Source organism: Bidens hawaiensis, unplaced genomic scaffold, assembly GCF_021521415.1.
Source record: "Bidens hawaiensis isolate Kalapana, Puna unplaced genomic scaffold, B.hawaiensis_p1.1 tig00002977_1, whole genome shotgun sequence".
NCBI classification, from domain to species: domain Eukaryota; kingdom Viridiplantae; phylum Streptophyta; class Magnoliopsida; order Asterales; family Asteraceae; genus Bidens; species Bidens hawaiensis.
In genome coordinates this window covers 1,287,843-1,301,293 of record NW_027491160.1, presented here as the reverse complement: position 1 = coordinate 1,301,293, position 13,451 = coordinate 1,287,843, and the positions used below count along the sequence as shown (strand labels likewise).

Genomic DNA, 13,451 nt, shown 5'->3' with positions numbered 1-13,451 from the left:
TAATAAAAAAAAATCCATTACTTCCAATACTTCAAATAAATTAATTTAAGCTTTTACATTGTAGCTAAACTATGCATCACATAATAAAATTTAATTTGATTAATCGGATCATAAAATTACATTATTTTCATTTTCATAATACAGCATAGAAAGTTAGAAACTACACCTGCAACATCAAAAGTTGTTCAGACGTATAGGTAACTGAGAAAATGACTATCAATTAATTAAAAGTATACGTTAAAGAAACATGTTCAGTATATAGTCCTTTATTTATAAAAATAAGGCGTCGGAAATCATTTGAACACATTGCAACATATTGCAAGCCCATGCTTTGTGGACTCGCGCCCACTGCCCCATAACGCTTTCAACACCGCGCCATCCAAAACAAAAGGGGTGCCAAAGAGGCCGATTCTTAATGTTCTTTGTATTTATATTCATTAGTTCTTCCTTCAGTTATGAAAGTCATTCTCATTTGCCTACTCGCTTCTCTTTACTTACATGGCAACAATGGAACAAGCTATCTTCCAGATAATGTGTCTGTACCAGCGATCATAGCGTTCGGAGACTCGTTGATGGATCCGGGCAACAATAACTTCCTCAACACTATGACGAAAGCTAATTTCCCCCCTTATGGAAAGGATTTTGTAGGCAGGAAACCAACGGGAAGATTCACTAATGGGAAAACACTAGGCGATTTTTTGGGTACCTAATTATTTGCTTTCTATCTTTTTTCTTGATTTGATTACATGTTCATATAACATGTAGATTTTTTTTTTAAATAGAAAGAAAAAAACATTTAGAGTAAATGGTTTCTAGGAGAGCGAATTTTTATTTATGGATTACTGGAGCAAGTAAGAATTAATTAAGACTTAACAATAACATTGAACACTAAAAGTTGATAATTAAGACTAAAACACTGATATCAGGAATATCGGTGATATACCGGTCAAATATTAGTCAAATATCGGTCAATATCGTTGATATTATTGGTACCGATATTCTGACTTATATATCGCCAAGGGACCGATAACTGATATATTAGTGATATATCGGTGATATATCAGCGATATCTACCGCATAGAGCGTACGTTTGAATGTTGAGGCAAAGTACTTTAGAACGTAAATATAGATCTTAAAAAACCAGTTTTTAATGAGTTGAGTGAAATAAGAAATTATAGGGGAAGTTTTACTATTTCCTCAAAATTAATTTTTTCATAAAAATATTTTTCAATCTAATTACCAACAAATCTGAATGTTCATTTTCTAAGTTTTTGTGAATAGAAAAAGGTATGTACATCCAAAACTTTATGTTAAAATACTATAAAGAAAGTTTTTCAAAAACACATCTTTAATTCAAATTAAATATCTAGAAGATCGTCTTAGAACCTAAAAATGTGATAAATTATTTAAACTGCCACCCAAAAAACAATGATCAACATATAGATGCTAAGAAATTATAAGATGGATTTTCATTAAACTGGAAATGCAGTATTATAAGTATTGGCATGTGGTATCAGATGGATCTGAGTCATACAGCACATGCATTGCGGTTCTTTACAGTAATTTCAACTAACAGAATGCAATATTTGATTTCAAATTCTAAGCCAAGGCATTAGGAGTAAAGGAGTATCTTCCAGCATATCTAGACCCTTCCATAAAAGACAGTGATCTTCCAACAGGTGTATGTTTTGCTTCTGGTGGCTCAGGATATGATCCCCTAACATCCACACTATCGGTATGCAGCCTTCTGCTTATTCTGGGTGTGCATATATTTTGTTCTTATTTATTTCATTTTTTTGTGGCATATTATTAGTCTGTCATACCACTATCAGTTCAATTGGAGATGTTCAAACACTACATTTCGAAGTTGAAGACGAAAGTTGGGAAAGAAGCTACAGAAAATATAATCACCAACAGCGTATTTTTTGTTTCGTCAAGCAGCAACGATTTTCTTACAAATTACTATGTCTATCCCTTCAGAAGAATAAAATATGATGTCCGGTCGTATAGTAATATGCTGGTAAAGTTGGCTGCGGAAAATATAAAGGTAAGTAGATAACCAATAGCTATTATATGCTATGATCAGTAATTGTGTTCTAACATTCTAACCAGCAATTACTATTGAAAAAAGATTCTAATAAGCAAACGTAATTAAGTTACAGATTCACCAAAAGTAATTAAGTTAAGTAACTTTAAAGTATGAATTTAATAAAACAATTAGGAAATTAAACCTAGTTACTATAGTATGAATATCTCCTTTAAATTTTCGGTTGCTAAATAGTAACCGAAAATTTGATCTTAAACGTGATCACTTACACGCGCCTTTTAAATTCACTCACGGAAGGAAATGCACCAACTGGGAGCAAGAAGGATTGTTGTCTTTAGTGCACCCCCGTTTGGCTGTCTTCCGATTGAGAGAACGATAGCTGGAGGAATACGAAGAAAATGTGTGGACAAGTACAATAAAGCAGCACAATTGTTCAACAGCATGCTCAAACAAGAGATCCAGTTTCTTACAAGCAGTCTTCCTGAGACAAGGGTTGTCATGGCTGATTTGTACAATCCTCTGATAAACATCATTGAAAACCCTCAACAATACGGTATTAACTGAACTCAATATCTCATTTAGTTATGGAAACCGAAAATTCTCACACACAAATAATTTATGGTTAAACTACCACTACTAGAAAACTAGGCCTTTCACACTGGTTTTTTTGGTCGCTTACTTTCTTTTGCAGCTTTAAAAAGCCACTTGTTTTACAACTAAATCGACAGTTTCCAAATATTCTGCAATTAAATTTGGCATACCTTTTTCAAATTTACAATTCAATAAACTGTTCTTTATCGTTGTTTAATTACTTAGGCTTGGAAGTTACAGATAGAGGCTGTTGTGGTACTGGGATCATAGAATCGAGTTTTTCGTGTAACAAACTCAGCAAACTGTGTCGAAACGACTCAAAGTTTCTTTTCTGGGATAGTCTCCACCCAACAGAGAAGGGATGCGACATCTTTGTAAATCTTATTATACCGGATTTGGTAAAAGGTTTGTTCTAACACAAGATGATTGTTTTGAAACAAACGCTCTGAAGAAAGAAAAGTTAAATAATATTATTAGATAGATTATGTATATAATCATATATAATGTGCAATTCAAACTTGTCAAATTATGAAAATAATACTCAACCATAATTGATGTAAAATAGTTGGTCAGAAAGTATTTATCACTCCAATTAACGTGGTGATTGAAGCGTTAGGTTTACTAATTAAATCCACAATGGGTAACTTAACATTTAAAAGATAAACAAATAGAAACTGCGAACAAGGAATATAATCAGTACGCAAGGGTTTGAACTTTGAAGTCACTTATGGTCAATCAGTTCACAAATTGTAACAAACTAAGATAAAATATGACCTAATAATCTCCATATTTTCCACTAAAAGCTTTTCCGATCCTTACCAAAATGACTCGTTAAGATACACCTGAGCCATTATAACTCATTACGATCACCATTATTTGTAAACAAAAGTCAAACAATTAAACTTTTGGTGACTCATGCTTAATCATAAAATTCATGGGCAAACATAGTCAGTATAGGTCAAATAATCATCAACCATAGTGAAGGATACTTAAGTATAGTGATCCATATCAAACAAGGGTGTATATATCCATTATGACTCATTAAGATCTATTAGGACACTGATGACGTTGAGTGACCAGATAGATGGAACATAATAAATGTATGCTAACCTGCTAGTCATAGTGAATAGATTAATGGAAACCACATAGTCAATGTAGGTCTCATAATAGTCAATAGTGGTGAATTATGGTCAAAATAGTGATCATAGTCGAATGTTGGTGTGTGTGACCCTTTAAGACTTATTATAGATTGTTACGACCCATGAAGATATTCAGGCAAACTTTGACTTTTGTTTCTCGGCACTAATTCATTGGCAATTTCCAAATAATTAAACTACAATTAAACTTGGCATGCATTTTACAAAGTTACATTTCAGTAAACTGTTCTTTTATGTTTTTAATTACTTAGGCTTGAAAGTTATAGCAGATAGAGGCTATTGTCAGTAATAGCCACCAAAAATGAAAATTTAAAATTCAAATTACATTGACCAAATTTAAAATTCAATTGTCTGGCTCTCATGTATTGAAACAAGACGATCCACCTATGACTACTCTATTTACTTGGGAGGAAACTTAGTATCTTGGAGTGTGAAGAAACAACCTACGGTTGCTCGTTCAAGTTGTGAATTTGAATACCGGGCTACGGCAAACACGCCAGCTGAAATCATTTGGCTAACTCATCTTTTACGAGAATTGCTTGCTTTACCGCCCGAATGCCCGATAGACCAACTCTGCTATGTGATAACAAGAGTGCTTTATTTCTAAGTCAAAATCCCGTATCACATAAACGAGCAAAACACATTGATATTGACTATCATTTCACCAGAGAATTGGTTTCCGCGGGTCGTTTACACACTAAGTTTGTTCCTACCACGCTCCAGGTAGCTTGTATTTTCACCAAAAGTTTACCGAGACCTCTTTTCGAGCGCTTCCGTGCAAAGCTTCGTGTTAGACCCTTACCTGTTCGCTTGAAGGGGGGTAATAGCCACCAAAAATGAAAATTTAAAATTCAAATTACGTTGACCAAAGTTAGATTTATTTTTGTAAATGAGTTATTCTCTCCATAATTTGTTCCTTGATTTTAGTTGTAATTCTATGTATAAGTATTGTATGAAGTTAATGGAATATAGGCATCTTTTCACTCTTTCAGTCGGATTGGGATCACAAAATTGAGTTTTTCATGTAACAAACTTAGCAAACTACGTCAGTACGACTAAAAATTTCTTTTCTAAGATAATCTTCACCCGGCGGAGACAGAATGCGACATCTTTATAAATCTTATTATACCAGATGTGGTGAAAAGTTTGTTCTAATACAAGACGCATGATTGTTTTGAAACGGACACTCTAAATAAGAAACGTTAATAATATTAGATAGATTATGTAATTAATCATATATGATGTGTAATTTAAACTTATCCAATTGTGAGAAATAGGACTCAACCACAATGTATTTATAACTTCTCCAATGAACGTGATGATTGAGCCGTTAGTTTTACTAAATTAACATAATGGGTAACTTAACGTTAAAAAGACAAACAAAGAAATTAAGAAATGGGAACTAGGAATATAATTGGTATATGCAAGGGTTTGAAATCACTCACTAGGAATTAAGATACGCATGAGCCATTATTAACTCATTACGACCATCACTTGTAAACAAAATTCAAACCTTTTAGTAAAAGTTAAACTTGGTCAAACATTAAAATTTTGGTGACTCGTGCTTAATCATAAAGATTCACGGTCAAACATAGTCAATATAGGTCAAATAATCATCAACCATAGTGAAGGATAATCAAGCATAGTGATCCATAGTCAAATACGTGGGTGTAAATATCCATTATGATTCATTAAGATCTATTAGCACACTTATGGTATCAAGTGACCCGAAGGATAAAACATAGTTAATGTATGCCAAACTGCTAGTCATAGTGGTTAATGGTCACCACATAGTAACATGCACCACATAGTCAATATGGGTCTTATAATAGTCAATGGTGGTGAATTAGGTCAAACAGAATGAAATGGCAAATGGGGTTGCAATGGTAAGGAGGTAAAGTCTTTTATATATAATTAACCTAATAAAAGATTAACATAACTTCGACGACATACTTAGGCTGCATTGCAAGTTAAGGTTAGTTGTTTGTTTAACTTTCATTGTATTTTTGTTTATGAGACAAGATTAGTGAAAGTATAACTCGTGATCGCTTTTCTATTTCGGGCAATTGCATACTTATTTCATTTCTTAATGCAAATAATTTTTCAAATCTACCTATTTTGATGTATTTATTAAAACAAATTATCTTAATGATTAATTTACCGTTATTTTTATAAATTAAAGTTCTAAAATTTTCGTATTTATCTATTATACTTGGTGGGACATTTTTTTAGGTATGTTCCGTGTGAAGACATGGTTTTGATACTAAAAGAAATCCCAAAATGGTTATTCCTAGGCTCACACACCTCAAAAGAGAGGTGCGCCTTTAAAATCGAATTATGTAAGACTCCATATCTAAAACGGGAGACCGAGTAATCTGTCAATCAATTAAAATTATAGTCGGATTAAAAGGCCACTAATAATATTTTTATAATGTTCCTGTAGATAAGCAAATCAGTTTTAAAACCAAACATCATAAAACTTTCATGAGATGAGTGTTTTACTAATTAAAAACACTTGCTAATATCTCAACCAAACCAGTTTTAAGTGTTGTTACAATAATAGTAACATTCTGACACATAGTACTCGCACTAATCAGAATCATCATGGATTTCAGTTTCATTTCTTCAAGAATCCCTGCAACTGCTGTTCTATTTTATATCTGTGTTAATCTACTAGTTAGTTCTGGTGTAGCAACCTTCAAGATGCCTGAAAACTTGAGGATTCCAGCTTTGATCGCATTTGGAGACTCGATATTGGATCAAGGAAATAATAACTACATTCCGACGTTCATAAGAGCAAACTTCCCTCCATATGGGGCGAACTTTTTGGGCGGAAAAGCGACGGGAAGGTTTTCAAACGCAAAGACACCTGTAGACTTGATCGGTATTTCTCTATGTTATTAATTGACTAAGAAAGTTATATCCCATAGTAACATAAGCAGGGGCGGACCTACCCGGCAAAGACACCTATAAAGAATTGGCTAATAATTTATACCGACCATCAATGATAGTTCTAAGCATCATTTTCTTTTTAAAAATCAATCTCACGTCTTCTCATAACTCTATTTATCTCGTTTTAAAACAATTTACATCATTCTGACTAAGATAAAGATTAATTGTTTATTAAGAGCACACAGAGATAGTTTCTCTTACAGTGAGATTGCACTTAAAGTAAAGTTGTTGGAAACAATCGGTATAGCACACAAATAGAAACACCATGGTTTTTGTGGAATAACTCTTTCACGACTCTTTCTTTTATAACTATTAAAAAGCACACAAAAACACAAAACGCTAACAAACTATTTATACTAAACTTACTTGTAAACCAAGCAAGCCTAATTAGACGTATATTAAGAAACTAAAGTCGCATCTTCTATCTTTTGTTTGGGGCATTCATATGCAGAATGACCATATTCATTGCAATTATCACTCTACTAATTTCTTCCCAGTTCTCTTTTCGGTTCTCATTAGATTGTTTATTAGTTTTTGTACCCATTGCTGGAAACAATTGGTATAGAACACGATGGTTTTGTGGAAAAACTCTTCCACAAATCTTTTTTCTATAAATATTAGAAAACGACACCAAAACATATGCCATTTATATCAAATTAACCTGCAGACCAAGTTAATGTAATTAAAGTTATACTAAGAAACTAAATAAAAACTAACCAAATCAAATTACTCAAATCCTAAGATCCAAATTTCGACCAACCTAACATAACCCCCAAGTTTCAAATTTTCACATATGAAATCAAGATTATATCTAATAAAACTAATTAGGAGTCTCATTTGTCACACTTCAAGGGTTATCATCAGAAAATGGCTATAGTCGGGTTATTATAAATCCAATTTAATATGTGTTTTATTATGTATTATTGTATACAAGTAGGTCAAATTTAAGCTAATTAATCTGCTATTTTATTTTAGCTGAGAAAATAAATGTTAAGCAGTATGTGCCGCCATACTTGGACCCATTCATAGAAGATGAAGACTTTATCACTGGTGTAAGCTTTGCATCAGGAGCCACAGGACTTGATCCTCTCACAGCAACGATAAACGTATGCATGATATAGTTAAGTATTTAATTAAACATTTCGAGTGATTGACATGTATGTTTGGTTGATCATATAAACCAGATGGTCATACCAATGGTGGATCAGCTACAAATGTTCTCAAACTACATTAGGAAACTTGAAGTATTGGTGGGTAAAGTTGAAGCGAATAATATTGTGAATAACAGCTTGTATTTGGTAGCAACAGGAAGTGATGATTTCGTCGATGATTACTTCACCTACCCGATGAGGAGGATTCAATATGATTTACCTGCTTACACTAATTTTCTAGTATCAGAAGCTTCCACTTTTATACAGGTGAAGTTGTACTCTGTCGTTTTCTCTCTGTGTTTTTAATCTTGCTATAGTTTCCCGCTAATAGATTGAGCATCAAGCCTTAAACAGATTATTGTATTTCACTTTAAAAAAGAGGATTGCAGGTTATAGTCATAAATAGCATTATATAAATTCTAATTCGGTACCCGTCTAGTTATCTAATAATTCATAAATATATCAGATATTTGGTAAAGACAATTACAATGATCATGTGTCGAAACTTATTGAACCCAAATATTTCCTGTGGTAATTGCATGTTTTACGACAAAAGTGAAAATCGACTTCTACATGTTCAGACCTGCATGGGATATCAATATAGCAAGGAGGTAGGTTGTTACATGATTATTACACCCAAGTCGATTTGGATGAAACATTAAGCTCGTCGAAATGAACTTTAATCCATTTAAATTCAGTAATAGTGCCAGTAAGTGCTTTATACGTACTTGGATTTCTGAGTTCTTGAATAAATTTAAGCCTAAGTTAACTGTAAATCCACCTGACCGGTGAACGTCTTTACGAGAGGCATGGAGAGCGCATCCACTGCCAATAAGCTTGGGTGTAGCGTGAAGACTGAGTCTGGATGCATGGAGAATAAGTAAACCAAAGTTCCCACTGCCATTAAGAGCTTGTAAATGCGTGTAACCACAGTTTAGCGATTGTTTGTCGAAGCATGCACACACAGAAATTGTTAGGATTCAAATAGTCTATATTTTGGATAAGTTTATGTGCAACCAATTCCTAAACAATCAAGAAGACACAAGTATGATATCTCGAGGAATAGAGATGAGAACGTTAAGGTGGATGTGTGGGCACACAAGGATGAATCGTATAATAAATAATTTTTTTTAAGATAAATTGTGGTAATTAATGTATTTCAAATAAGATAAGGGAGAGGAAATGAGATAGTTTAAGCATGTGAAGAGGAGACATTGCCGGTTCTAGTATGAACAATGGAAACCTTAGCACTAGAAAGGAAATAGAGGCAAACCCAAACTAACACGGGGGGTGGGGCGAGTATGGTAGACTTGCACCGTCCCAGGGACATATCAAGGATAGGAGTTCTTAGAGGCTTCATATTAGCTAGGGTTATGGACTTCTAAAGAGTGTGCAACTATGTTTTAATTTTGTCTCGGGGCTTTGCTTTTCCTATACTATTGTTGCCTTAGCGTTGTCTTAGTGTTGTCTGGCGTATAGAACTTAAGTGTAGAGGTACTTTCATCTGATTTAGTGCTTTTTTTTCTTCTCTTTGTGCTCTCCTTTTGTAGCTAAAGTTTACTCATTATTATAAGTTAGTGATGGTTAACAACTATCAATGTTAGTACTTTTGTATGATAGTTTTTTATTACTATAGTGTAGGAAAGGTTTTTTGAGTTTGAGATCTCAACGAAAGCAACCTCTCAATCTTTTGATGTGGATGTAAGGTTTGCTCTCATCACATACCCACTAATAGCTCTAGTACGTACTATTAATGGAATTATTCTTGGTACGTTTGTTTTTGTTTTATTTGTTCTTTTTTTTATCATTCGGACATTTTATTCATAAGAAAACTTGACTAACAAATATTTCTCAAAAGAAAAACAATACAAGGCTCGAAATTGAAAATGATCCCAACTTCTTAATATAAAATGAGGAAAACTTGATAACAAATATTTCTCAAAATTCTACAAATATTAAATGTTCTCACTCACCCGCTCACAACTGACTAAGAGCATCTCCAATAAGGAATTCTTGAGGTGTTTTTGAGAAGAGATAGGTGATGTGGATGAGAGAGGTGATGATGTGAAGGAGAGGGTGTTGGGTGAGATTCTTGGTAAAGAATATACCAAGAATGAGTTTGTGAGGTAAGTGGAAGGAGAGAAGAGAGAGGATAGAAAAAAGATAAGATATTTTATTGGCCCAAGTGTCATATGGCATCCAAAAACACCCATAAAAGCACCATCTATTAGAGATGGTCTTAGTGTTTTAAATTATTCTCAAGGACACCTTCCTAGTTCAAGCATAGCTCCTATTTTGATAAACTTTGCTCTTGATATAAAAAACGTCCAACCTAGTCTCCTCTGGACAAATCATTTCTGTAAAGAAATGATAATAACTCTATGTACTTGGATCTCCTATAAAGAACATGACTTCCTACAAGGAAATAACCGAGCTTGCTTTTGTCATTTAATTACAGTCAATCCTTGTTGCTTGAAACTCAAATTTCTAAGCACCTTCTTTAACCAAGTAACTAAATTCGCTTGTATACTATCAATTTCATCCTCAAAACTCAATTTACTAGATATCAAAACTCAAAGACTGATATCTCACTTCCTTTGACTTATCGTATAAGATACCAAAACTCAATGTACCAAAAATGAATCTTAGTATTCTTCATGTATCTATGAATGTGTCACACCCCAATTTTGAGACCCAGGCGGGTGACCGGCATTTGGTACCTGATACTTTTCAAACACATCGGAATAAATAAAAGTTTTACACATTATAAACTTTGAAATATAATTAAAAAATTAACATATGGAACAATTCATTGTTTACAAAACAAGTGAAACGAAAACATTTTTTTTTTCCAATCGTACACGGGTTTTAAATATATATTCAGCTGCAAGGTTTCAACATCTACGAGACTATCTATCAACTTTTGAGCTTCTTGTAATCTTCCCACCCTTTAGCACGATTACCTGAAAATTGATATTTAAAAGAATACGTCAGCATTATTGCTGTTGAATACCAATTGCTGACGCATTTTATAAAACATTCCATATGGCAGAAACAAAACTTGACCATATTATTATATATTGATTTATGTGTGTGGCTTAATGTTTTTTAGGGCCTACATAGCCTTGGAGCAAGAAGGGTGGTTGTTCTTGGTTTACCTCCAGTTGGGTGTATGCCAACTACAATATCTGTTAGTGGAAGCAAAAATAGATCATGTTCAACAATGCACAACAGAGCAGCAAAGTACTTCAACAAGAAGCTATCTTCTGAGATTCAATCTCTTCGATCCAGAAACCCTCCAGTAAAGGTCGTCCTTGCCGATATTTACAGCCCTTTACTTGACATAGTCAACAATCCACACTCCTACGGTAATTTACCATTTCTTTGTAAAGTTGTTTTCAAGTTGAATACAAATAATACCATATCCATTTTTTTTATCATAGATAATGACTTTTGGCTCCTTGAACTTTGCAACATGATTCATTTTCTTAGAAGTAGGTTTATCTTCAATTAACTTCATGGTACTAAAGAAGTCTGTTTGTATGCTCGTGTTAATATGACTGGTTTTAGGATTTGAGATTGTGGACAGAGGTTGCTGTGGCACCGGAGAGGTAGAAGTGAGCTGGCTTTGCAATACATTTGACTCGACATGTTCAAATGTCTCTAACTATCTTTTCTGGGATAGTTTTCATCCCACAGAGAAAGGTTACAGGATCATTGTTGATAACCTTCTCGAGAGATATGCTGATGATGTGCTCCGCCTTTGATGATTGTGCAGCTTCACCACTTGGACCACAGTCTTCTATGATATAACGATTTCCCAAGGATAAAGAACTGCACATTCGTAACTTTTTCATATTCAGGACTTCTATATAGAATCTGTAATTTTTCCTTATTATTTGTCTTTGTAGAATTATTTTTGGCTGTAATTTTTATTCTCCTACCAAAGAGCTTGAACAACCAAAACGATATAGGACAAAGCACACAAAGTGTATTTTACCAAAACAGAAATTGCATGACTACTATGACCAAAATAATAGTTTACAAACCTAAGGCAAGGGACTATTTCTATAAGTTACTTACATTAAATCAAACAGCAAAATTTTAACAAAGGCCTACATTAAACAACGACACCGTCGTTGATCGACAAAGACCCTGATAGGTCCGTGCCCAATAATTAATTCTCTCTAACCACGCCCTATAGAAATCAGTGAATCAATAGCTATAATTAGCTATGTTTGAAGAGGTTTATATCTTCGGTCGACAGTCCTACCTCTTGAAGGTTCCAAATCAACACGGAAACACCAAATTAAATGTATCGTCATGTTTCTCCACCCTAGGCGAACTATCGAACGAAGTTTCAACTAAAGGTGTAGAGCCAAGTACTACCAAGACCTAAGTGGGCCGGAATCAACGAAGGTGTATAAGAGATCTGGATAGTGTAGTGTGGTGGGGCGGGGACAGTTTGTGTAACAAGAAGGGGGGTGACTTTACACAAATAACCATTAAAAGTAATTGATGAGTCTCATGATTGAGAGTCTCTTGAGATAATTGCACAAATTGTCCATCAAAATGGCACTTTGGTTCTTTAATAAAGCATTAATAGAATACATAATCAAAGTTAATCTTAGACCCTAAACATGTTACGAAACTCAAAACACAAACCTTAAACTTGTGAGTTTTGTAACTTAGACCTCAAATATGTGATTTGGACCAAATTAACCACATGAATCATTTAAGTAGTTGTCTCATAAAGTTATATATTGATATAAACTTGTATTCCTTTTAACAAGTCTCAGCTAGTTTGATTAATTATATGTCCGTCTCTAAACTAGAAATCTAACCATATTACTCCTAACTCGCCAAATTGATTGATTTAGCTCGATCACAATGGTATGATCAGCTTAATGGTTTTTTAACATCACTGCTTTGTTACTACCGAATACATCCCAAACAGTGAAATGAGTTCACATATCGAGTATCATGACGCAAAAACTTGCAATTTAATTCACTAGAGCTTTAAAATGCTTGTAAAGTGAAATAACCCTGAAAACAAATAAATTATATACACACACACACACATATAGGGGAGGGTTATTGTACAATAATATCTTATCATGCATTACGTACGCGACCTTCCATAGCGTTGGATTAAAAAACACGCGGTGGCAGTTTCGTAAATTACCCAAACTAGTTCATGATCAAATTCGTCGATTACAAATCCAATCTGATCCAAATTCTGAACTCATCGGTCTATTTCATCCAATTTATAAACCCTAATCAAAGCCTAAAGTATGAAATCTCTAAAGTTAAAAACCAAAATCAAAATGAAACATCGTTGAACATCAAGAATCTTCAAAATTGATCAAAAAATGATGATTTAATCAATCAAATTGATGTGTAGAAGGATTTAGATTCATCAATCGGTTATGAAATTGCAGAATACTATACTCAATTGAGCTCCGATTACGGTTCAAAATATCACGTTTAAACGTTCTGAACAAAACTGAAGACACTAAAACGTTCTGACCAAAACACATTTAAACGTTCAAG

General features: G+C 33.7%; 2 protein-coding genes across 2 annotated transcripts; both read left to right on the top strand.

The window, feature by feature from the left end:
* Positions 1 to 433: 433 nt before the first annotated feature.
* LOC143621818 (GDSL esterase/lipase At5g42170-like) lies at positions 434 to 3,057 on the top strand. The gene is made up of 5 exons (XM_077093129.1): positions 434 to 702; positions 1,605 to 1,735; positions 1,814 to 2,047; positions 2,345 to 2,600; positions 2,864 to 3,057. The coding sequence occupies exons 1-5, from the start codon at positions 456 to 458 to the stop codon at positions 3,052 to 3,054; spliced, it is 1,059 nt and encodes a 352-aa protein (XP_076949244.1). The 5' UTR covers positions 434 to 455; the 3' UTR covers positions 3,055 to 3,057.
* Positions 3,058 to 6,382: 3,325 nt separating this feature from the next.
* LOC143621817 (GDSL esterase/lipase At5g42170-like) lies at positions 6,383 to 11,665 on the top strand. The gene is made up of 5 exons (XM_077093128.1): positions 6,383 to 6,679; positions 7,723 to 7,853; positions 7,932 to 8,165; positions 11,011 to 11,266; positions 11,469 to 11,665. Exons 1-5 carry the CDS (start codon positions 6,400 to 6,402, stop codon positions 11,663 to 11,665), a joined length of 1,098 nt encoding a protein of 365 aa, XP_076949243.1. The 5' UTR covers positions 6,383 to 6,399.
* Positions 11,666 to 13,451: the final 1,786 nt, after the last annotated feature.